The following is a 25820-nucleotide window of genomic DNA, read 5'->3' on the forward strand; positions in this document are numbered from 1 at the left end:
TATCCACCGGCAATCCTGTGACTGATTCCAAACAATGGGAATCTGTGCTTGGCTTCCAGTCCCAAAGCTGCCGGATTTCTCTGACAAAACACCCAAACAGGCTGTTGGTTGGGTTTTGCTGGTGGGGGATGGAAGGTTACACCTGAAATGGGCTGGAAATGTTGTGTCTTGGAGCAGCTGAGCTGGGGATGGGGATTTGCTGCTCTGTGTTCCTGATAAGAGGGAAGAGCAATGCCAGGATGCAAGGCTGAGCTTATAATCAATGACTTAGGTGGCTTTAGGCTGGAATTTGGGGTTTAGAGCTCCTCCCTGCAGTGGTTTTGGCTTGGAATCTGTTGGAACTGGGCTCAGCAGCTCCCCTTGTGAGGATGGGAGTTATACTGGGCTCCAAGGAGGGGATGGCAGAGGGATCTGGGCAGCCCTGAGTCTCTCCAGACGCTGCTGTTCTGCATTTGGAAGTGCCAGGAAAGAGCCAAAGAAACTCTCTGGCTTTGCAGCTGAATTTCAAACCAGAGATCTGCCAACTAACCAGGGACAGGGGCTCAGTAAAACTGGGAAAGCCTCTGGACTGAGCTGAGGGGTTCAAGAGGAGAGATGGAAACAGAGCAGAGACCATACATCTGGGAAGGGACATCTGGTTTTAGGCTTTTCAGTGTTCAAAAGACTTTCCTGTGTTTTTTTTCATGCCCAGAACATCCCAAGGATGGTGAAAACATTGCCTGGTGATGTTCCAAGGGTTGGAGCCAGGCTGGGAGAGCTGGGGGTGTTCACCTGGAAAAGAGAAGGCTCCAGGGAGACCTGAGAGCCCCTTCCAGGGCCTAAAGGGGCTCCAGGAGAGCTGGAGAGGGACTTGGGACAAGGAATGGAGGGACAGGACACAGAGAATGGCTTCCCACTGCCAGAGGGCAGGGTTAGATGGGATATTGGGAAGGAATCCTTCCCTATGAGGGTGGGGAGGGGCTGGGATGGAATTCCCAGAGAAGCTGTGGCTGCCCCTGGATCCCTGAAAGTGTCCAAGATCAGGCTGGAGCAATCTGGGCTAGTGGAAGGTGTCCCTGCCCATGGCAGGGGGTGGAATGGGATGGGCTTTGAGGTCCCTTCCAACCCAAACCATTCCATGTTTGTCACATGAGTGGACATGGACCAAACATCCCATCTTGGGATGGCCAAGATCCTAAACGTGAAAAGATCCTTGTCCCTGTTCCTGCCTCCCCCAGCAAATAACTTGGCACTTGGAGGGGAGAAAGGAAGACCAGGTTTGGGTGTTGTACCCATTTACACACAACAGTTTGGTTTTCTTACATTGATCACCAGCTCTTGGACGATCCCCTGACGCATTCCCATCATCCTGGTCAGGCTCCACTGGGATCACCAACACTATTTACAACAGGTGGGGATTTTCCCCACTTTATTTCAAGAGATACAAGATGCCCAAGAAGCATTTCAGGCTGTAAACTGTCTGTTTGAATTGAATCTCCCCTCACTCCCTGGGGTTATCTCACGGCTCAAGCTGAGCCTTGCCTGTGAGAAGACACTTGTCATTGCTTTGCCCTTCTCAGGATCATCTCAAAGATCATCCTTGGGGCACAAAACACAGAGGCCAAAAGGGCAGCGTGGTTATAAATATCTAAATATACACATGTAGAGAGATATTTATGGGTTTTTTCCATAAATTCTGACTTCTGGAGGCTCAAAACCCGACACAAACTCTCCTGTGAGGGGTTTGAGCCAATCTCCCCTTGCTTTATTCACCTTTCTGGAGCATGTGGAGATATTTGGTGTCATTAAATTGTGAATTTGGGTTGGCAGTTGGAAATAAATCAGATTTTGGCTCTGGTTTGTAGCACCTTCTCAGGTATTGGCTCCTATGGACTGGGTGGGAAAGGTTTCCTTGTCCATCCCTGGAGTTAAACCCTTGGAATCTTCAATTGCTGCCCCTGGGACTGGTGGGGTTATGGAAAACCAACCCCCCAGACAGGGTCCTGCCATTCCCCTTCTCCAGGATCCCAGATTTTGGGAGGCAGAGACACGGGAACGTGTCCTAAAGCGACAAGAATTAAGAATTTAAGGAGGAAAAGTGTATTCCAGGGTGTGTCCAGAGCACATTGTGGTTGGGAAGAGGGTGGAAGAGCTCTTTCTCTAAGGGCACTTGGCAGGATTTGGGGTAAAAATGATCATTCTTGTCAATCCCCTTTTGTTGGTCCTGGATTTGCCCATTCATTGAATTTCTGCTGGAGTAATTCCTTGAATATGTGGGTGTTTATCTCCAAGAGCTGTCGGGGCTGGGATTTATCCAGGACTAGCTCTTCCAACAGCCAGTTTGGAGCCTGAGCAGTTGAAAAGCCCCAAAAGTCATTCCTTTTTTACTCCCAGAGATCTCTGGCTGCTCAGCAGGGTCTGATGTTCAGCTGCTTGAAAATAACCTTTCCTTGCCCTATGTGTGTCTCCACTGTTCATCCCTCATTCCTTCACTGAATCCATTTAGGAGCCTGATTTCTACACCAAAAATGAGGGATTGGACCATCAACCAGACTGCCCCCAAACTTGTGGGTTTGTCCCCAACAAGCCCCATTTGTCCACATCTCATTTATTTGCTTTTTTCCCCCCTCTGAGGGTGTGTTCATCCATTTGATGACCCTTGAGCAGGGGTCCTTGAGCAGCCCCAGGGAAAATTATCCATCTGAGCAGGACTAAAATATTCCATGTTTCCATGCACACATCATAAACTTCTTTTTTTCTGCAACAGAAAAAAACAATTTCCCTGATTAAATGAAATCCAGAAGGTGGAGGTAAATCATTTCACCCTCCTCTGAATAAAAAGAGTCTGGAAAAATCTTCATCTCCCTTCAAACCTTATTTTTCTGATGGAATCCGTTTCCAGGGTGTGAAAAACATTTCAATGTGGTCTCTCCTTTTCCAGACCTCCACAGGATTCCAGGATCTGTCCAAGGAGCGTCACCTTGGGCTTTCTAGGAAGTCACAGTGATTGTTTTTGGCACATGTGGTTGATTGAGAGCAAGCAAAGCCTGGCTTAGGTCAGGAATCCTTTGGGAGAGCCCTGTTGGATGAGCTGTGGTTGGAGACAGAGCAGGAGACCATCCATGTGGGTGCTGGAGAAGAGCCAAGACCACATGGAAAATCCTGGATCTGACTGAAGCTCCAAATGGATGATGATTCCCAATGGATGTCCAGGCTCCTGATGCCAAAAACAACATTTTTCCTGGATTTTGGAACTAAATATCCCCCCGGATATCCAACTGGGAGTGACAGGCAGAACGAAATTAAAGGTGGGAAGGGGGAAAGTGCAGGACAGGCTCATTTTCCAGAGGCGTGGGATGCTCTGGGAGATCCTTGCTGAGAACATGGGAAGCTCCTGCCAAGTTGCAATCACAGTTTTGGAGGAAGAGCCAGCTCTGTCCCATTCCTGCACCCTCTCCACACAGGCCATGGTGGAACACATGGAACTAATCCAGAGCTTTCCCTCCTGGGCTCGCCCGGGGACGGCGAGCGAGTGGGAGATGACAAAACACCACAGAAAACACCAGCACATCACAAACCAGGGCCGTGGGTGGAGCCCTGGAGCGTCCCGGTGAGGGCAGGGGGGTGGTGGCACCTCAGGAGTGGCTGATGGAGCCGGGGAGCCCCTCAGGTGAGGGTGTTGGAGTAGAAGCTGAAGCTCTCGGAGACGGTTTTGGAGTCGCTGCGGGAGGAGCCGTTGGAGGTCACGTCTATGGAGAGACGCTTGGCCTTGGAGGGCTCCTCCAGCTCCTCCTCCGCCATCCCCACGGCCAGGGACACGGTGGTCTCGATCCTGCTGGCCTTGTAGACGCTGCTCTGGGTCTGCAGGTACCGGGCTGACTTCAGCTCCAGCCCCTCGTACTCGCCCGCGCTGACCAGGGGGCACCACCGGAACGCGTGTTTGAAGCCCACACGGAACCTGGGGGGGGGAAATCAGGGGTGAGGGGCCCGGGGAGGGCAAAGGGGCCTCACTGGGAGTGGGGAGACAGAGCTGAGAACTGCTGAACACAACTAGAAATGCTGCTTTTTGCTAAAGGGGGGAAATCCACCGATAAATCTCCATTTCAGAGAGTCACGGGATGTGCTGAGTTGGAAGGACACGCAAGGATCATCAGCCCAACTCCTGGCCCTGCACAGGACCATTCCCAAGAGTCACAGCCTGTCCCTGAGAGTGTTGCCTAAGTGCTCCTTGAGCTCTGGCAGCCTTGGGGTCATGGCCAAACCCTGGGGAGCCTGTTCAGTGCCCAACCACCCCCTGGGGAAGAATTTTTCCTGAGATCGAACCTAAATCTACCCTGGAACAACTCCAGGCCCTTCCCTGGGTCCTGCCCCTGGTCCCCCCAGAGCAGAGCTCAGTGTCTGCCCCTCCCCTGCCCCTCACAAGGAAGTTTAGTCAGGACTGTTTTGATACCTCAAATCCCACAGGGCCTTTAGGAAAGACTTTAGGTGAGGGTTGTACCATTCCAGCATCTGCTGGAAGCAGCTCCTAATGGAGGATGGGGCAGAACCATCCCAAAAAGCTCTCCATCCATCCATCCATCCGTCCATCCATCCATCCATCCATCCATCCATCCCTCCCTCCATCCCTCCCCTTCTCCATCAGACCCCTCTGTATCTCCCACTCCTCCTGTCCCTGTCCCAACAAAGGTGTCCCTGGAAACCTGTCAGGGCTGACAACAGGTCTGTCAGAAGGAAGTAAGAAGATGGAAGACAGGAATTACAAAAATGGATTTCCTGGACTTTCTGCAGGTCACCGTGACTCAGCTCTAGCCAGGTCACCATGACTAAGCATGGTCACCATGACTTTGCTATTTGACAGCCAATCCTGAAGTATATGTATGGAGAAGCACCAACTGTAGGTTAACATGTGTGTTGTGTGAAGAGTATAAATGTCTGTAACCTGTTGCAATAAAGGTCCTCCTCCTCCATCCTCCTATCCTGCCCCTGCTTTGGAAGAAGATGAGTCTGTGTCGCTTTGACCATCTCAACAGCAACAGAGACCCACCTGTCGTTGAGGCAGCAGTAGATGATGGGGTTGTACATGGTGGAGCTCATGGCCAGCCACATGATGGCCAGGTAGACCTGCTGGATGAACTTCTGGAAGTACCACTCGGGGTGGAAGTACTGCAGGGTGAAGTAGATGTGGTAGGGCAGCCAGCACAGCGCGAAGGTGCACACCACGATGATCATCATCTTCACCACCTGGGACAGGGACAGAGGGCAGGGACACAGGGCCAGCCATCAGTCATCCCACCTGTCTCTTTTGGCTCTAGAGATGCTTCCAGCTAGGAAAATCTTGGTTAAACCACCCACTTCTGTGGAGGGCACACATCTGGAGGACGCTGTGTTTCATTTTCAACAACTCTGCTCTGCACTGGGGCGGCCTCATCTCAATATTGGGGCAGTTTTGAGGCACCACAATATAAAAAAGATACACGAAGCCATTGGAGAGTGTCCAAAGGAGGCCATGAGGATGGAGAAGGGCCTGGAGGGGCCTTATGAGGAGCAGTTGAGGGCACTTGGTGTGTTCAGCTGGAGCAGAGGAGACTGAAGGGAGACCTCACTGCAGTTCCACCTGCCTGGGCAGGGGCAGAGGAGGGGCAGGGACTGAGCTCTGCTCTGGGGGGACCAGGGACAGCACCCAGGGAATGGCTGGAGCTGTGTCAGGGCAGGCTCAGGTTGGATCTCAGGCAAAAGTTCTTCCCCCAGAGGCTGGTTGGGCACTGCCCAGGCTCCCCAGGGCAGTGGGCACAGCCCCAAGGCTGCCAGAGCTCCAGGAGGGTTTGGACAACACTCTCAGGGACAGGGCGGGATTTTGGGGTGTCTGTGCAGGGCCAGGACTTGGATCCATGATCCTTGTTGGTCCCCCCCAGCTCAGCATATTCCAAGTCCTGACCTGTTCCCACCCTGATGAAGGATTTAGGGCTGGGAGTAGCTGGGATGGGACATGAGTTCTCCTCACCTTCCGCTTGGCCGAGACCTGCTCGTGGTAGCGGTCGGAGGAGTCCCCGGGGATCTCACTGGCCCAGAGGGTGAGTCCCACCACGGTGTAGGCACAGCCTATGACCAGGAGGGGCAGGATGTAGATCAGGATGGTCATGCAGAAGTGGTACCTACCAAAAAAAGCAGTCCTTGAGATGGTCCTTCACCTGCTCAGTCCTTGTCTTGCCCGCTGAGATCAGAGGTAAAGTGTGGCACATGGGCAAAGAGGATTTGGCACAATTCCTGTAGATCTTGGGCTGGGAAGGACTCTCTCCTCCCACCTCAGACTGGAAAAGTCACCCTGCTTTACCCCAGGCTGGGAAGGGCTCCCTCCTCTGAGCTCAGGCTGGGAAGGACTCCCTGCTTTCACTCCAGGCTGGGAAGGACTCCCTACTTTATCCTGGACTGGGAAAGACTCCCTGCTTTATCCCAGGCTGGGAAGGGCTCCCTCCTTTGACTTCAGGCTGGGAAAGTCTTCCCACTTTATCCCAGGCTGGGAAGGACTCCCTGCTTTGCCCCAGGCTGTAAAGGACTCCTTCCTTTCACCCCAGTCTGGGAAGGACTCCCTGCTTTCATCCCAGCATTGGGAAGGACTCCCTAATTTATCCCAGGCTGGGAAGGACTTCCTACTTTATTTTAGACTGGAAAGGACTCCTTGCTTTATCCCAGGCTGGAAAGGGTTTCCTACACTCAACCCAGACTGGGAAGGTTCCCTACTTTCATCCCAGTCCTCTCCAAGCCTCTCCTGCCAGCCCCTGGCACTCTCCTGGAATGGGATGTGCTGCTTCCCAAGGGAAGGATGCTGCAGCTGAGGGGAGGTTTTTACACCCCAAATTATCCCAGAGATGGATGTGGCCTCTTCTTCCACCTTTCAGCTGGAAATCCTGAAATTGTGTTTTGGGCATTTGAAAGATGGGAATATCAAGCTGAAGAAATAAAGGCTTTTCCTGCAGGATGGAATGCAGCTCACCTAAATCCTGGTCCAGCAGGGGTTAAGCCAGGCTCAGGTGGCACTGAGAATAACCCCAGTCCCCCAGAAAACCCAAACTCTTGTCAGGGAGGTTTATTAAAACTTTTCAGTGAATTCAGCAGCTGAGCCAGTTCTCCAGGCTGGGAGAACTCTCCAGGAAAGGGCAGGATCCTTGAGTGTGTTTATAACATGCATAAATAAATCCAAACCCCAGCGAGAGACTCGAGATTAAACTCACCACAGGCTGGGGGCTGTTTTGTTGGGGGTTGGTGGAGCTGTGGCAGGTTCAGTGGGAATTCAGTAGGAATTCAGTGAGGATTTATGTTAAATAAAGGGGGTTAAACAGGAATAAAATCATGCTGGTTTTCCCAAACAGAACAGGGGTGGACACTTTGACCTTGCAGGTTCCTTCCCACCCCCAGAGCTTGCAGAAACCTCTCTGTCCTGTGGGAAGTCAAGTTCTAGTGGGACAGAAACAGGGCTGGCACCAGCTTGAAAATCATCCCAAATACTGCCAGGTCAGAGGGAATTTCATTCATAAGCTTTGGGGTCTTTACTTTGATTTTTGGGGCTGGAATGGAAGGTGCTGCATCTTTTGGAGGCCATTCAGGCCCTGGACCACCCTCAGCTCTTGTCCTCCCTATATTTGATTGAATAATATCCCCAAAGTTAAAATGAATGGATCAGGCTCCTGCCTGGTGCAATTCCCACAGGGAAAGGGGCTGGCCACGCCATCTCCTCCTTGTTTAGTACCTGCAATCTCATTTGGCCTTCTCCTCCCCCAGCCCTAATCACATTTGGGATGGATTTTGTGGGGCTGTTTTCCATTTTGCTAATTAAAGAGGCGTCTCTGTGGCTCCACGAGGAGGGTTTTGTTGTGGTTCCCATGTAAGGCAGGATCTTAAAGCAGCTGCAAACAGCTCCAAGTTCTGCAGAAATTCCTCCTCAGAGGAGCTGGGAGACAACAAAAGCAAGACAGACCCTTTTTCCAGAGCTGCCTGGGCACGGCCAGGGATCCCAGAGAGCCCTTGGAGACTTTTTTTCTGTGGAAAACCAGCCAGTTCTGTGGAACTACCTGTGTGTTATTCTGCCTGCAAGGATTGCAGGATCAGAGCACTCAGAGAAACCTGGGGTTTGTAATTGAAGGGATTTAAGGTCTTGTGTGGGATGGAGAAGCCTGGAGGAGTTTTGGGATGCCAGAGGATGGAGCTGCCTCGCAAAGCCCAGATCTGTTGCCATATAAAGGATGTCCCTGTGGGCTCTGATCTTCCGGAGAAACAGCGACTGGGGGGGAATTTCCCTTCCCTTAACAAGCAGAAGTGGCAGCTGATAAGATTGGAATAGACTAGCCATCCATTTGGGAACAAAAGAGAGAGAGGGGATCGATGGCACGATCGAACCCGCTGCAATTGTCAGCTCCTGCTGCAGACACTCCTTGTGCCGAGGCTTCCCCTCCACCAACAAGGACATTTTCCCAGTGAAAAATCCCATCCCAGCCTCTGACACCCTCTGCATCCTGAGGATGGACTTTCCAGGCTCCACTCCCCAAGAGAAAGCCCCTGGAGTGGGGAGAAACCTCTCGTTTTGTCCCTCAGGAGCTGAAAAAATGATGTCATTTTTCATCACAAGCAAAGCAGCTGCCACTGCTGCCTTCCCAAAATAACCTTTCCAAGGCCATGGAGCAGGAGAGGAGGGCTCACAGTGCTCCAAACACCTGTCCCTGCAGTTATTTTGGGGCAGGAAAATCCCTTCTCGAGCTCTGCTGGGCTTTGCATAGGAGGGTCCGTGAGGTTCGATGCTGCTGGAGCTGCAAGTTCCTTTCAGTCCTCAAATTCTTGGGAGTTTGGCTGCTTACAAGCTTCTGCTGAGCAGCTGCTTTCCCAGCTTTCCTGAGAGCATGGGATGCTCTGGCTTGGAGGCATTTTTTCCTTGGATTAACCCTCTGGAAAAGCAGCAGCCCCAGTGAAATGATCAGACCCTGAGCTGTCTCAGTTCCTGTTTCGTTTTGGGGGGCTCAGCCCCATCCTGGGGGGTGTTTCTTTGCACTGATTGGACTGTCAAGGAATAAAGGTTGGAAAAGCCCTCTGGAGCTCAGCTGGGCCAGGCCCATCTTGGTTTGTGCCACACCTGCCTCACAATGCAAATAAATAAGGATATAAATTACACCAACCAGCAATTTGTGACCTGCCACTCACTGCTGATGGACAAACTCATCCCATTTGTGTCACAGAGAGGCTTTGCCAGGCTCAGCTTGGCTTTCAACACTTCCCCATGTGGCTGTGAGTCCCTGCTTGGGCTCCAGGAGAATTTCCCAGCCCTAATTCCTCTCTCCACAGGGCTGGAGATCACAAATGCCTTTTTTCTCCCCTCCCTGCTCTTTTCTCTCCCCTGCTTTCTCTTTTTCCCTCCACACATGGCATTTAACTCCCCCTGGGCTTCAAAGACCAAAGCAGGGCTGCTGGACCCTTTGGAAAGGCAAGGATTAATTAGGCAGCACTTTAATGGGAAGGAAGGACTCCTGCAGAGCCCTCCTGGCCCAGCCTTTGCCTTCCAGCCTGGCTGAGGCCACAGAGCCCCTTTTTGTAGCTTGGTTTAAGTTGCTGAGTGAAGTATGGGGTGTTTGGACTGGAGAAATCCCAAAGCAGGGTTATTTCTGTTATTACCTGGCCAAGAGACTCCTGGTAAAATCATATTTCCCTCTGGCAGGACTAACTCTCACCCCAGGAAGCCTTTAGAGCTGTAAAAACCAGAGCTGTGCCTGTGTTTATGAACCAGCCCCTGGGGCAACACAGACCCCGCTCCCAGAGCCAAAATATTGAGTCCCTGCAGTTGTACACGAGTTTCCTGGAAGAGTGGATGGACAAACAGGAAGAGCAGGGAGGGTGGGACAGTGTTTGGACCAGGAAACAAGAGCACTAAACTCAGCTTAACTGAGCACTAAGCTCATCTTAATTAACCTTAATGTGCCTTCCCTTCCCAAACCTTCCCTTCCCAAACCTTCCCAAACCTTCCCAAACCTTCCCAAACCTTCCCAAACCTTCCCTTCCCAAACCTTCCCTTCCCAAACCTTCCCTTCCCAAACCTTCCCTTCCCAAACCTTCCCAAACCTTCCCAAACCTTCCCTTCCCAAACCTTCCCTTCCCAAACCTTCCCTTCCCAAACCTTCCCTTCCCAAACCTTCCCTTCCCTTCCCAAACCTTCCCTTCCCAAACCTTCCCTTCCCAAACCTTCCCTTCCCTTCCCAAACCTTCCCTTCCCTTCCCAGACCTTCTCTTCCCAAACCTTCCCTTCCCAAACCTTCCCTTCCCAAACCTTCCTTTCCCAAACCTTCCCTTCCCTCCTTCTTCCCTCCCTTCCCTCCTTTTTTCCTCCCTTATTTCCCCCCCTCAGGCCCAGCCCCACTCACGTTTTTCCGTACACGTGTGTCCCGGGCTCAGGCCACTCCACCAGACACACCAGTCGTCCTGGGAGCTCTGCCATCATGGAATAATACCCCTGTGGGAAGGCCAGCAGGAATGCCAGGAGCCAGATGACCCCGATGACCACCTTGGTGGCCGAGGCTGAGAGCCGAGGGCGCAGAGGGTGGATGATGGCCATGTACCTGCACGGGGGGAAAAGGGGCAGTCAGGGCTGGAAACGGGCAAATCAAGGCTGGAAAAACCCAATATCGCCGATTTTGGGGCTGCTTTGGGCCGTTCTTGTGTGGGGGTTGTACTTTGACAGCCCCTAAATACACCCTCACACAACACAATAATCCCATTGTGGAGGATTCCCGGTTTTACCCTGGAGATTTAATTCCTGACTGAGGCAACAGTTGACTTTTACCTGAGGAACAGCTTCACTGACACAATAAAGGCCAATTTATCCAGAACCCACCGTCTGGCAGCGACAGCTTTGGTCGTTCTCCCCCAACACAAAATCCTGGCTCTGTGCTAGATCCCAGTGCAGGGTGGGAAACAGGGAAATCAAGGCTGGAAACAGGGAAATCAAGGCTGGAAACAGGGAAATCAAAGCTGGAAAACCCCAATATTGTTGCTTTTGGGGCTGGTTGAGGCTGTCCTTGTGTGTGGGGCCTACTTTGACAGCCCCTAAATTCATCCTGGGAGCCCCTCATGCCATGAAACCCAACCAGCATCGGATAATCTCGTTGTGGAGGATTCCCAGGGTTTTACCCTGAGGATTTGAATCCTGATTGGAACAATAATTGACTTTTAGCTGAGAAACAGCTTCAGTGACACAACCAATTTGTCAAGAACCCACCATCTGGCAGCAACAGCTTTGATCGTTCTCCCCATGCACAAAATCCTGTGGATCCCAGTGCCAAGAATTCCAGGAGGAAAGCCAAAAATGAGAGCTCTGGAGCAGCGTGGGATGAGGGATCTGAGATGCCACCAGGCTCAGAGGCTCTTCCCTCGGACCATCAGTCATCCAGGGTGAGCAAAGCTCCCGTGGTGATGTGGCAGATTGAATTTATCCCTCTGCAAATCCGGTTTTTCAGGAGCCAGGAGCGCTGGGAAGATGAAGAGACAACGCGGCAGATTTTTTACTCCCTCCCTGCTCCACGTCAAGCTTTGGGAAGAGGAGGAACTTTACATCACTCCACATGTGTCACTGCAGGCTCTGCTCCTCCTTCATCCCTTCTCCTGCCTCAGAATGAAGGGATTTGCCTTTTAATTTTTCCGTAAATTCTCCCTGTGTTGCATTTTTTGGGTGGCAAAGACTTAGGGATTAATATATGAATTATATAAATAAAAGGTGGTGCTCTCAGCTCTTTCTCTGTCCCAAAACTTATCACCCTAATCCAGGTGGAAATCCAGCTGACTCACATGGTAATTATTCCTCAAAAACCTGTTTGGTGCTGGAAGCTGGATGGAAAAAGCCAAAGGTCTCCCAGGTTCTGCCCCCACATTTCTCATTTCCCCTTGTTGGACTGGGATCAAATTCCCAGGAGGATTCATCTCCTTCCTCTTCCTCATCCTTCCAATGGCTGGTGTTGGCTGAGCCCCCCTAGTTAGTGGGTTTTGGGGGGGGTTGGGTGGGTTTTCTCACGGGGTTCAGAGCAGGGAACCCAAGAAGGTGCCAAAAAACCCGAGTCTGCTGCTCAGACTCAACCCAATGGTTCAACTCAAGTAAGAGAACAATGAAAAGTGAGGATTTTCCACAAAAATTGTGTGTTTTCCATTGAAATCCTTGCTTGGAGAAACACCTCAGGCTGAGACCTCCAGAAGGCAAAGCCAGGGCTGGAGTGCAACCAGCCAGGAAAGCTCCAACACCTCCAACCTTGGGCCTGCCTGTGATTTTTTAGCACTTTTCTAACAAATTTAAATCACTTTGCAGCTGGAGGAGCCCTTGTGGTTGATAAAACCCCCAAAAAATTGCTGTGAGGGTGAAATAAACCCAAAAGCACCACCTGGAGACCCTCCAAACCAACTACAACTCTGTCTCATGGTGGAAGGGAGATGGAAAAACTCCTCCAACCTTGCTGGCATTGCAAGGACAGGGTCAGGGAGGCAGGAGGGAGCAAATTAGGGGTGTTTGGGGGAAAATCGGCCCTAAATCCTATTTTTTAGCAGCAATTCTCAATCCACCAGTGCTGAGCTTGGAAATATTCCCTTTGAGATGCTCTGGGATTAAATCCATCAGGATTAAAACCAGGAATAACAACAGTTCTCCCAGACAGGGAATTAAAAAGGGTGATGGAAAGGCTGCTTGGAAAAGCTGGAATTACAGCCAGTAAAAATCCTGGAGATCGATGGAAATGGACAAACATCCTGAAAATAATTAGGCTATCATTTCATATTACAATATTGGATAATTATGCAATAATTGTATCACTAAAGAAAATTGTCCCAACATTTCAATAACCACATTTTCCCTTTTTTTTTCTTTTTTTTTCCCTCTCTCCTTGAAAAGAACTTTTGATGTAAAATCAAACCGTGGAAAGGGAGGGAATGTGGTTTTGTGGCCACCACAGCTCAGATGAGTTGCCATCCTGCTTATTTGGGGATGGAAAAGCATCAATCAGGGGAGAAAACCACCTTTTTTTTGCTTCTCTCAGCTCTGGGTCCATCAAATAACTCCCATTTCCTTGCAGACCAGTTGGACTGTCCGTGTTTTTCTATGCATTTAATCAGATGTCTTGGAATTTTGGGGTCTTGAGGGGGGTTTTTTTGAGGAGTTTTCAGAGAGGTTTTGGCCAATCTTTTGTTGCCTCCAGGACACAGGTCCAAAAAAAAGCCACTTTGCTTTCCTGCAGTTCCACTCAGTTTTGAGCCAAAGCCTCTCCAAAGCATTTCTAGGGCGGGTTTTTGGGATAACCCAAAATAAATCCTTCCTCCCACTCAATCCTCTGCTTGGGTACCTCCAGCTCATCTCCCTCCACGTGACTTCATCTCCCAGGTGAGGCTGAAGAAGCTGCTGCAGTCAAAGCTCCAACAATCAACTCCTTGGCAGGGAAGAAATCACGTCAATCATGATTTGCCTTCCAGCAGAAAAACTCCTTCCCAATCTATTTATTCTCTATTAATACCAACAGGATGGCATTTCAATGGAAATCAGGATGAAGCTGCAGAACCCTGCTGTGTCTGCAAGGGTCTGGTGGGTGTTGACCCCCAGGCAGGGGTTTGAGGGGCACAAAAAGCATGGATTTCACAGAATTTCATGGAATATTCTGAGCTGGGAGGGACCCACGAGGAGCATCAAGTCCAGCTCCTAAATGAGTGGATCAAACCCACAACCTTGGTGTTCCCAGCACCAGCTCTGACCAGCTGGCTCATCTCAGGGTCATTTTGGAGCTCATGTGCTGGGAAGTCACTGCTTTCCTTGGCTGGGACATGCTGGTGAAAATGGGGGGCCCAAAAATGAGGATAATGAGTTTTTTCCCTCATATTCCTCCTCACAAAGTGCCTCAGTGTCCCTTGTTCTGCCCCTCTCCCCAAGGTGCTCAGTCCCATTAGAGTGATTTCAGAGAACCACGGAATCATGGAGTGGGAAGGGACTCACAGGGACCATGGAGTCCAACTCATCCTGCACAGGACACCCCAAAACCCCCACCCTGATGTCCCTGAATTATCCAAATTTTGTCCAAATTGAGTTGTCCAAATTGGGGCCATGACCAAACCCCCCTGTTCCAGTGCCCCACCACCCTCTAAGCTTTTTCCTTTGCCATCCAAGAGGAGGGTTTTCCCATCCACAAATAAATCAAGTGTTGCTGGGGATGGTTGTTCATGGGCCATGAGGAAGAGGAGCAGGTGACCATCCTGCCCTCGCTGCTGGGACAGGTGACAAAGCAGCTGGAGCCTTCACATCCCAAGTTATCCCAGGGAATTGGGGCTTTGTTGAGGATTTAGGGCAGATTTCGTGTGTTAGGGAAGGTTTTGTTCCCTGTGCAGGAGGTTCACAGCATAACACCAGGAATGGGGTTGTTTGTTGCAGAAGAGTTTGGGCTGGGAGGATTTTACAGAATGATAGAGTGGTTTGGGCTGGAAGGGACTTCAAAGATCAACCAGTTCCAACAGATTAACCAGTTCTAATGGATTAACCAGTTCCAACAGATTAACCAGTCTCAAGAGATCAACCAGTTTCACCAGATTAAGCAGTTCCAAGAGATTACCCAGTTCCAACAGATCATCCAGTTCCAACACATTAACCAGTTTCAACACATTAACCAGTTCCAACTGAATTTAATGCCTGTTGTTCCTCAAAACCAAACCATGTGCTCTTGCTCTTGCTCTCGGTTGGCAGCACCACATTCAGGTGCCAACCAGCATTCCCAGTTCCCCCCAGGAGAGCCCTGATGCCCCAATTTCCACCCATCTGCCTTTTCTTGCACCTTCTCAACATTCTAACCCCTCCACGGTTCATGGTCTTGGCACTAAACCCCACAACTAAACCACCCCACGAGAGCCAGAGGCTCTTCCCTGATGTTGGTGATGCCATTTGCTGGTGGTTGAACATTTCCTTTTGTTTTGGGGGGGTTGCCATGGTGACACAGGAGCAAGTTGGGGCTGATGTTGTACCAGAGTCGCTCCAAGCACCTCAGTGATTAAATAGATCTTGCACTGGAGGCCGTGTATCCATCCATTAATGTCAGCTGGAAATCTGGGGCCTGCCTGGAGAACTCACAGTACACAACTGTTTTCACCCTGATGGAGATGAGATTAATATAATAGTACAAATTTATGGAGCTTCTTCATCCCAGAGCTTCCTTATCTGCTTCATTAATAGGGGCACGGCAGACAAGGGAGGAGTAACCAAGAGGCCGCAGGGTTTGGGCTGGGCTTTGTTGAGATGTGATTTCCCAGCCTGAGCAAAGAGGGTTTAGGGCAGGGTCAGTCCTGGGGCTGTCTGTGACCAAGGCAGAGCAGATGCCCCACACTGGAGTGGGTCAATCCCTCCAGCACAGCTCTGGGTCACAGAATCATGGAATATGCTGAGCTGGGAGGGACCCACAAGGACCATCAGTCCAACCCTCAGCCCTGCACAGGCCCAGCCCCAAGAGGATCATCCCAACCCTCCTGGAGCTCTGGCAGCCTTGGGGCTGTGCCCACTGCCCTGGGGAGCCTGGGCAGTGCCCAACCAGCCTCTGGGGGAAGAACCTTTGCCTGAGATCCAACCTGAGCCTGCCCTGGCACAGCTCCAGCCATTCCCTGGGTGCTGTCCCTGGTCCCCCCAGAGCAGAGCTCAGTCCCTGCCCCTCCTCTGCCCCTGCCCAGGCAGCTGGAACTGCAGTGAGGTCTCCCCTCAGTCTCCTCTGCTCCAGCTGAACACACCAAGTGCCCTCAACTGCTCCTCATAAGGCCCCTCCAGACCCTTCCCCATCCTCGTGGCCTCCTTTGGACACTCTCAAATGGCTTCATGTATTTTGTGTCCCCCCCAAACTGCCCCAACGTTGAGGTGAGGCCGCCCCAGCTCAGAGCAGAGCAGGACAATCTCCTTCTTCTGCCAGCTGACCACACCATTCCTGATGCTTCCCAGGAAAACCCACCTCTCGTGGGCACAAACCCTCTTTGTGCCACGGCGCCAAAATCTCTTCCCTAAGCAGGTCTGTGTGACAAAGCTTGGCCTTGTCATGAAGCAGGTCTGTGTGACAAAGCTTGGCCTTGGCATGAAGCAGGTCTGTGTGACAAAGCTTGGCCTTGTCATGCTGCCCCCAAACCCCCCACGGGGCTCAGGCTGAAGGTGCCTCGAGCAGCCTCTTCCTCTTTATTGCTCTGACACTGGGCAGGGACTGCCCAAACCAGGACACAAACAGGGCTCTCCCACCCCAGCGTTGCCCAACGCTCCATCAGGCTGCAGGTTTCTCACTGGCTTTTACCAAGATGGTCAAACAGCCCTTTGAGAGCCCTGGGGTTGTTTCCCTCAAGCACAACCCCAAAGGACGGGTGGCTTGGGTTGGTGCCTTGGCTCTGGGAGCAGAGGGGGGGAACAGGGGTGGCTTCTGGTACCCCTGACACCTGAAACACTCAGTGCAGGGGTGGTTCCCAGTGGGCCATGGAGAAATTTAGATTAAATTGATTAAAAAATGCATCAAATAAATCAAATATCTCACCAGAGGCCCTATAGTGCCTTGAGCCAGTGCCCCACTCACAGACACCCATCCCTGGAAGTGTCCAAGGCCAGGTTGGACAGGGCTTGGAGCAACCTGTGCTAGTGGAAGGTGTCCCTGCCCATGGCAGGGGGTGGTGCTGGCTGGGCTTTAAGGTCCCTTCCAACCCAAACCATTCCATGATGTGGTTCTATGGCTAAACCCAAATTTTCCTGCATCTCTGAGCCAAAAGTGTTGCTAATTCCCCTCAGTTCCACATTGTCACCATGGGAATTTCAATCCCACTCTTCATAGGAAAGGAGGGGGAAAATGTAATTTATTTTTGGCTGAATTCCTGTCTGGTGGATACTGGGGGGGAATAATTCCAGTTAATCCCCATTGGATCAGGGACACAAACTAGCCCTGAGGGGTGACTCCTTCTAAGACATTCCCTTCTCCATTTCCATCCTTCTGCTTCCCAAGTCCAGCTGGGAAATCACTGCTCCGAGCCCGGTCCATTTTGGGAATCCAGCAGCTTCCTGGGGTTTTTGTGGCATTCATGATGCTTGATATTTTTGGGGAATACAAAAAGCAGCTTATTTTTCTGGCCCCAAATCCCACCCTCCTTTCACTTCCCCCTTGCTCCCGAATCTCCCAAATTGCCCCCCAGCAGAGCAGGATTCCACAGATCAAAGCCCTGCTCTGCAAACCCCAGAAGTCCTTTAAGTCAAGTTTAAAAACCCCATCCTGGTGCTAAATTAGGGTGTAAATGACTAATTAACTGCTGTAATTTGTGCTCCCCGGAGGGTTTTTCTGCAGCAATCACCTCACAGGGACTGGGGTGGCTGAGCTGGAAAATTCCTGATATTCAGCTGGTTTGTCCAGCCTGAGATTTCAACTCCCAAGCAATAAATCATTTTCCAAGCTGCTTTTTCTGCGGGGCTTGGGGAGATATTAACAGGTCTTGGCTGCAGACTTGGAATTTTGGGAGCTGCAGTGATGAAGCTTTGCAGATTTGATGTTCCCTCTGCACCTCCTGCCAGCAAATTGAGGGATTTTAGGACACCTAATACAACTTAATAACCCATTTGGAAATTAAAAAGGGAACATATATTTTTTTTTTTAAATATAGTATATGTATAATAAATAAATGAGATCCCAGTTGGATTTTCCAACCTTCCTGGTCTGGCAACACTGGTGCTGGTGGAGCTCTTTTAATGAGCAAGTTATTTTAGGAGCTGCAGGAGGTTATTCCCACTGTAGATCATTTTTACAGCTGCTTTCAAGCAGAGGATGCTGTGCAGAAAAAGGGGAATTGCTTTGTGTTAAATATCCCAAATTCTGCCCAGCTTGTGATTAATCCCAGGGCTCTTCCTTACCACTGAGATTTGCTCACTCTGGGTGGTTCTGGCTTTGCTCACTTTGAGTTTTGAGATAAGTAATTATGTTTTTCCTTCATTCTACACCCTGGGCTGCATTCCTGGTCCTCCATCCTCATGGAAGCTCCCTCCCCCAGTTTGTAGGTGGGTGGTGATGCCCAGAAATGAATCCAGGTGCAAAGGAGGAAAGGCCAGAGTTGGGTTTTTATTCTGTGTGTGGCTGAAAATCAGCTTGGACTCACTGTAGGCACTGCTGAGCTTCTCTTTCCTGAAATATGGGGGAAAAAAATGGATTTTCTGCTTGTTTTCCAAGTGAACTAATTCCCAGGGAGAGCCAGAGGCTGGACAGGGATATTTGATGTGCTCAAAAACAAATGATGTGGCAACTTTTAAAGTGCCAGAGGGAGCTGTTTGTCCCCCAGTTTTCAGGATGCTGAGAAGCTGCATCAGGGTTTTTCCTGAGCACATGAATATTCTGCCAGCCTTGACTCCTCAATTTCCTGCAATTGTTGGAGTGTTCAGAGTAACTCCTTGTTTCTGTTTTCCAGGCTGGTTGTGCCCAGGCTGAAACAAGTCCTGGGGAAGGAAGGGATGGTTGAGTTTCAAGGAAAGCCTTTTTTTCTTGCACAAACCCACGGTGGGTCCTGCAAAAAAATCCACTGGGAGAATTTACCCAGAGAAGCTGTGGCTGCACCAGCCCTGCAAGTGTCCAAGGCCAGGTTGGAGCAACCTGGGCCAGTGGAAGGTGTCCCTGCCCATGGCAGGAGGTGGCACTGGATGATCTCCAAGGTCCCTTCCCACCCAACCCATCCCATGTTCTTGCCCATCTCTGGCAGCTCCAGCTCCATCCCACCAGCAGCACTGGGGGTCTCAGACCCTCCTCAGCTCCAGCCCAGAGGCAGCTGAAAGACTTGGGTTTAACCTGTCACTGGAATGGATTTAAATGCCAGGGAGTGGGGGGAGATGGGATTTTGGGAAGGCCCTGGCACAGGTTGCCCAGAGAAGACCTGAGAGCCCTTCCAGGGTCTGAAGGGGCTCCAGGAGAGCTGGAGAGGGACTTGGGACAAGGGATGGAGGGACAGGACAAGGGGGAATGGCTTCCCACTGCCAAAGGGCAGGGCTAGATGGGATATTGGGAAGGAATCCTTCCTTGTGAGGGTGGTGAGGAGCTGGGATGGTGTCATGGTTTGAGATAGCCCCAAAATCCAATTCCCAGAGCAGCTGTGGCTGCCCCTGGATCCCTGGAAGCATCCAAGGCCAGGTGGGAGGACCCTGGTCTAGTGGAAGCTGTAGAAAGGAGGTAGAAAGGGATCTCTAAGTCCCTTCTAACCCAAACCATTCCAGGATTCTGGAATCCTATGAATTAAACCACTTCCCCATTTGCTCTCAACAAATCCATCGTGGCCATGCTGAGTTTTTCTGAGGCAGTTTCATGTCCTCTGGCAAAGACATTCTGGAAATCACTTGCAGGGAGCAGAAAGGGGGATGATTTAGGGGAGCAATCTGCAGCCCGATGCTCCTCTGAGCCCTCACACTTCATATCCAATCACTCTGCTGGAAACACCTTGGGAAATGAGGCACATTCCATTCTGCTTCCCTAATTTCTGATGAAAATCAGGACCCCAGTTTGATTTCAGACACATCCTGGCTGTGAACATTTCCCTGAGCCTACCTGGCTCCTCATTCAGGTTCTTCCTCTGCTTGTTCCCAGCTTTTTGCTGCTTGCCAGGAGGAATTTTGCCCTTTTATGTGCCTGAAACAAGTTCCTGCTTTTCATACATTTAAGTGGCTGTTGTCAGGTCTCAGACACAGGAAAACACGGAGTTTTCCAGGGCTTGGAGATACTAGTTTGTGCTGCTTGCCTGGATGGGCTTTGCTGCCTTTTTCCTCCCAGATTCCCACCTTGCTGAAAATTTGAGACGAAGAAATGCTGCAGGTTGCTCTGGGCACACTGAGGATGCAGCTCCTTTTGGGTCCTTCTTGATGGAAATCTGGGTTTTCAATCCCAGGCACAGGAAAATCAACCCTCTGCTCAGGGTTTGCAATGCAAGAAGAAAGCTGGGAATGCTGATTCCCCAAAAAAAAAATCAGCCCCAGGCTCCCAGACCTGCCTTTTCTCCCTGTTTTACACACTCTCCTCCAGCTTCCCCCTGGCAGATTTGCTTTTCTGGTTGTTCCAGGGTGTGGATCAAAGGCTAAAAATTAAACCATTAAAATAAAAAATAATTTCTCTAATTCACCCAAACCTGAAAGGGGCTTTTCCAGCTGATCCCAAACATTCTCAGATGCTCCTGAAACACAGCCAACACTGGGTAGGAACAATTCCTGCTGGTGTTATGGCTTTTTTATTGATTATTCTCTAATTCTCCTCCCATCTCCTACAGGAGAGCTCGGCTACATCCAATTCATTTTTGGGAGAGGGTTTTGTAACCACTCCAAGCAAACCAAAGCCTGTTTTTAAGGACAGGAGAGCATCATCCACGTCCAGCTCTGCTTCCCGAGCTGGCAGCCCCTGAGCTGTGGCAGCACCATCACCCCTGGAAGGGAATATCGGGAATATCAGAGCCAGTTCAGCTCCGAGGCATCAGCTCCAAACGTGCTGGCACGAGACAAGCCCCCCTCACCCTCCTTGCCTGGATCCACAGCCAAAAAAATGTCTTTTATTCCTCGGGAAGAGGGACCAAAGGAGGCATAGCAGAGTCGGGAATGTGCAGCATGGGAAAAATCTGTTGCCCTCGTAAGGCTGAAAATTCAGTTCCAAAGGGAATTGAGAAGCTGTTTGAGAGCCGGGATTTATCAGCAGTGCCGGTGTGAAGTGCCATTAAATAGAGATTTCTTTGAATGGGAGGCGCCCGGGGCAGGGCTGGTCTGTGTCCCTCGAGGGCGGTGACAAAGGAGTGTCCCCGGGGCCACCAGCACCAGCTGAACTTTAGATCGTGGCACGGCACGAGCTCTGCCAGCAGATCCCAACCACAGCTCGAGCTCTGCCGGCCGATCCCAACCACAGCTCGAGCTCTGCCGGCAGATCCCAACCACAGCTCGAGCTCTGCCGGCAGATCCCAACCACAGCTCGAGCTCTGCCGGCAGATCCCAACCACAGCTCGAGCTCTGCCGGCAGATCCCAACCCTCAGGCACGACCAGGCAGGGAAAAAACCAACTGAGCCACAGCCAAACCCCGAGAGAAATCCCTGGCACCTGCCTGTTCCCCTGACCCCCCTGATGACATCGAGGTGGGTTTCCTTGAGGACATCCCCCACCCCACCAAGTCAGGATGTATTTGCAGAGCCTGAGCTTCTCCCAAGGCTCCTTGGATGGTTCTCAACGCAGACCAAGAGCTACGAAACTGCAGCACAATGAGGCACCTCCAACACAATGATTTTATGCCAGGGGTAATGCCATTTTGTGCTAAATCTTGAGTTTGCTCTTAACTGAGGGGGTGGAGAGGGAATGGATGGCTCTGCAGAGGGGCTGGGAGGGAGAGGGTGCTACAAATGCACCCTCAAGACACGCCACCAACATGCACCAGCCTTTCCTGAGCTCCTTTTGCTGCGCTGACAAAGGATTCCCAAAGCCAACCAGGGTGGAGAGGGGGGTTATTTTTAGTGCTGTTTTATCAAAAAATTCTAGTTGCAGTGTTCTCCTATGAGTGGAGATCACACAGAGCCACATGGAATCACAAGATCACAGAATTAACTGGGTTGGAAAAGACCTCTGGGATCATCGAGTCCAACCTGTGACCCAACCCCACCTTGTCCCCCCCACCATGGCACTGATGCCACATCCAGGCTCTGCTCAAACCCCTCCAGGGACGGGGACTCCCCCCCCTCCCTGGGCAGCCCATTCCAAGGGCTGATCCCTCTCTCTGGGAAGAACTTCTTCCCCATGGCCAACCTAAACCTGCCCTGGGGCAGCTCCAGGCTGTGCCCTCTTGTCCTACTGCTGGTTCCTGGGAGCAGAGCCCGACCCCCCCCGGCTCCCCCCTCCTGGCAGGGAGTTGCAGAGAGTGAGAAGGTCTCCCCTGAGCCTCCTCCTGTCCAGGCTGAGCCCCCCCAGCTCCCTCAGCTGCTCCTCACAGCACTTGTGCTCCACACCCTTCCCCAGCCTCGTTGCCCTTCTCTGCCCCTGCTCCAGCCCCTCAACATCCTTCCCAACCTGAGGGCCCAGGGCTGGGCACAGCACTCCAGGGGTGGCCTCCCCAGTGCCCAGGGCAGGGGCACAATCCCTGCCCTGCTCCTGCTGCCACACTATTCCTGAGCCAGGCCAGGCTCCATTGGCCTCTTGCCCCCCTGGGCCCCCCTGGCTCATGTCCAGCTGCTGTCAGTCAGTCCCCCCAGGGCCCTTTCTGTCCCCCCACTCTGGCCCAGCCCGTGGGGCTGCCGGGGGTTGTTGTGGCCCAAGGGCAGGACCCGGCCCTTGGCCTTGTTAAGCATCAAACCACCCCTGGCCTGAGGGGAGGGTGTGACCCTCAGCACTCACCTGTCCAGGGCGATGGCCGTCATGGAGTAGATGCTGGCGAAGACAGCGGCGATGGGGAAGAAGTTGTGGAAGCGGCAGTAGAAGAGCCCGTAGTACCACTCGTTGTGGATGGCGTAGGTGAAGTTCACCACGGTGTTGAAGGCAGCCATGGAGGCCTCGGCAAACGCCAGGTTCACCAGGAAGTAGTTGGTGACCGTCCTCATGCGCTTGTGGGCCAGGATGATCCACATCACCACCACGTTCCCCACCACCGCCACCACCACGATCAGCGCGTAGGCCACGGCCCACAGGGCCACCTGCCACGGGGGCTGCACGAACTGGTTGGACAGGGACTCGTTCAGGGAGCTGTTGGACAACCACTGCTGCTCCAGCTCCGCTTCCACGGGCAGAGCATCATCCATCGTGTCCCCACAGAGCCAGAGCCAGCACACGGATGGGGGGGCTGCAGATCCCTCCTGGTTTAGGGCACAGCAGGATTGGGGTGCAGGTCCCTTCCAGCTTAGAGTGCAGGGATGCTTTGGGGTGCAGGTCCCTCCCAGTTTAGGGCACAGAAAGATCAGGGCACGCAGATGGTTTAGGGTGCAGATCCCTCCTGGTTTAGGGCACAGGGATGCTTTGGCGTTCAAGTCCGTCCTGGTTTAGGGTACAGCAGGATTGGGGTGCAGGTTCCTCCTGGTTTAGGGCACACAGATGTTTTGGGGTGCAGGTCCCTTGCAGCTGAGAGTGCACAGATTCTTTGGGGTGCAGATCCCTCCTGGTTCAGGGCACAGCAGGATCAGGGGCCAACAAGTTTGGGGCAGACCCCTGGTTTGGAGTGCAGGTCCCTCCTGGTTCAGGGTGCAGCCAGTTTGGGGTGCAGGGCTGGTCCAGGACAGGGCACCTCCCAGTCCAGGGGCAGCTGGTTTGGGGTGCAAGGCTGGTCCAGGGCACAGGTCCCTTCTGGCTCAGGGTGCAGCCCCTTTGGGGTGCACCCTCCTGTCTCCAGATGCAGCTAGAACAGGGTGTCTGGCCATGCCAGGGCTTCACTGGTTTAGGGTGTGGGTCCCTCTCAGCTCAGGCACGGCTGGACTGGGGTGCACAGCTGGTTTGGGGTGCAGGTCCCTCCTAATTCGGGCACAGCTGGTTTGGGGTGCAGGTCCCTCCTAATTCGGGCACAGCTGGTTTGGGGTGCAGGTCCCTCCTAATTCGGGCACAGCTGGTTTGGGGTGCGGGTCCCCCCGGGCTCGGCTGCAGCTTCACCAGGGTGCAGAGTCCTCCCGATTCAGGGCATTCAGGGACCCGGGTCCTTCCCAGCTGAGCAAGACGCGGGTCCCTGCCGGTTCTGGGTGCGAGTCCCTCCCGGTTCGGGACCAGAGCACGGGGCGGGTCCTGCCCGTTCAGGACCAGAGCAGGATTCTGGATACAGGTACCTTCCGGCTCCGGGCTGGAGCAGGAGGGGGGTTCCCCTCGGTCCGGACTGCAGTCGGTTCAGGACTCGGGTACCCCCGGTTCAGGACCGGAGCGGGATGCGGGATGCACGTGCCTCCTGGCTCGGGACCGGCGCAGGGTGCGGGTTCCCCTCGGTCCGGGATGCAGCCGGTGCAGAACACGGATCCTCCTCGTGTGGGGATGCAGCCGGTTCGGAACGCGGATCCTCCCTGGACCGGGATTCGGTCGGTTCGGGGTGCGGCCGGTTCAGGATGCGGATCCCCTCCGTCGATCGGGATGCAGCCAGTTCTGGATGAGGGATGGATCGGGAGGCAGCCAGTTCAGGATATGGATTCCCGCCGGTCCAGGATCCCCCCTGGATCGGGATGCAGCCGGTTCAGGATATGGATTCCCGCTGGTCCAGGATCCCCCCTGGATCGGGATGCAGCCGGTTCAGGAGCGGAGCAGCCTCGGGTCGCAGCCGGTGCCGCGAATCGACTGCGGCTGTCCAGGCACTGCCGGGCCTTTTATAGTCGGGGCGGGCGGTGCCAGAGACCGGTGGGCAGAGTCGGCACGGGAAGGGCACTCCCCAGCCCCTGGTACCTCCCCCGGTCCCAGTCCCCGATCCCATCCACCCTGCCCGGGGGAGCTCTTCTCCCCTCTCCACTCCCGCCTTCCCCGCAGAAGGGGCTATTCCAGCTTCCCCGACCCCCTCGCCCCCCACTTTCATTCCTCCTCATCCCCGTCCAACCTCTTTGCCCTCCAGAGCTTCCTGTGCTTTGTGTCCTTTTTGGGGGACTCGGGGAGCTCTGGGCCAAAACGCTCTCAAAAGTCACTGGGAATTTAAACATCCCGATAATAGCAAAGCTTATGTATTTTATATTATTTTATTTTATATTTTATATTTTATATTTTATATTTTATATTTTATATTTTATATTTTATATTTTATATTTTATCTTATGAGGGGGGTCTGGGCCAAATACGCTCTCAAAAGTCATCGGGGAAAATCCTGATAATAGTAAAGCTTATATATTTCATAAGTTATATTTTTATATTATATATTTATATATTTTATATATTATATCATATTTATATATTATAAAGCTTTCCAATATAACATCCATGGGATCTCTCCAAGCAATTGTGCTCCATGAGTGTTTTGCAACCCCAGTGAACAAAACAAATAACTGAATTCCCAAAGAAGGAAGAGCTCTTCCTACTCCAGCACAACCTGTTTCCTTCCACTGCAAAGAGGACATTCCATTTCAGTGCCCCTTCTCTCACATAGCAAACAGCAGTTAAAGGGCTGGTGAAACCTTCTGCACTAAAGCCTCATTTCTGCCATGAATTTGGAATCTCATTAAGCTGCAAACAGGGCTTTGCAGCTTCCCACAGGCCTGGTTTAAATCCACGGGGGGGAGGTTTGACGTGCTCCTCCAGGGGTTTTTTATTTACTTGGGCTTTTATTGTGGGCAGAACCACAACAACCCGCGTTGCTGCTGCCAGGAAAGGCGCCTCTCCCCCGGGATCCACTAATGCAATGAGGAGGAACATCGAGCCCAGCAAAGCTGAGCTCGTCCCTCCGGTTCGCTCAGGATGCTCCTAAATCACGCCTTCCTTCCCTCCCGAGCTGCTGGAAGAGGAACCGCTCCCAGGTAAAGCCGCGGCTCCCTGGAAACTGGGAGGGAGGAACTGGGGTTGGAATCGCAGAGCTGAGCGTGGGCAGGACGGGGGGGATCTGCCACCGGAGGGGCTGAAAACCTTTAATCCCCAACATCGTGTCGCTTGTCGAAGGGAGACTGAGCGTTTTAACGCGGGGAGGGATGAAGGAGGCACATTCCAACCGGGAATATATCCAAGCTCTGCGTTTCCAGCCGTTTCGGGGGCTGGTGGGAGACCACGGAGGGGTCCAGGCGCTCTTCCCGATGCTCCCGGACCACTCGATGGCAGCATTGCTTAAAAATGCGGGAGGAGCAATGGGAGAGCCGGGAAAGGCTCGCTGGGAATTGCATTTCCCACCGAGCCCCCGAGCCCCCGACACGTTATTTGGGGGAATTG

At 52.4% G+C, this 25820-nt stretch overlaps 1 protein-coding gene across 1 annotated transcript; it reads right to left on the reverse strand.

Annotated features, from left to right (window-relative positions):
- Positions 1-978: 978 nt before the first annotated feature.
- On the reverse strand, positions 979-22879 carry TACR1 (tachykinin receptor 1). Its single transcript, XM_051811880.1, has 5 exons — positions 22353-22879; positions 10377-10571; positions 5981-6131; positions 5024-5220; positions 979-3937 (listed from the first exon to the last, which is right to left on the reverse strand). Exons 1-5 carry the CDS (start codon positions 22751-22753, stop codon positions 3646-3648), a joined length of 1236 nt encoding a protein of 411 aa, XP_051667840.1. The 5' UTR covers positions 22754-22879; the 3' UTR covers positions 979-3645.
- Positions 22880-25820: the final 2941 nt, after the last annotated feature.

This window comes from Manacus candei, unplaced genomic scaffold (genome assembly GCF_025592945.1).
Source record: "Manacus candei isolate 608988 ecotype Guabito, Panama unplaced genomic scaffold, ASM2559294v1 h1tg000084l, whole genome shotgun sequence".
Lineage (NCBI taxonomy): Eukaryota > Metazoa > Chordata > Aves > Passeriformes > Pipridae > Manacus > Manacus candei.

Bases quoted from the DNA above. Each gene is read 5' to 3' on its own strand.
- TACR1 (XM_051811880.1), bottom strand. From the start codon at position 22,753: ATGGATGATGCTCTGCCCGTGGAAGCGGAGCTGGAGCAGCAGTGGTTG. The intron at 10,572-22,352 runs GTGAGTGCTGAG...CCCCCCGTGCAG, and splicing joins ACGGCCATCGCCCTGGACAG to GTACATGGCCATCATCCACC. The intron at 6,132-10,376 runs GTGAGTGGGGCT...TTTTTTTGGTAG, and splicing joins ACACACGTGTACGGAAAAAC to GTACCACTTCTGCATGACCA.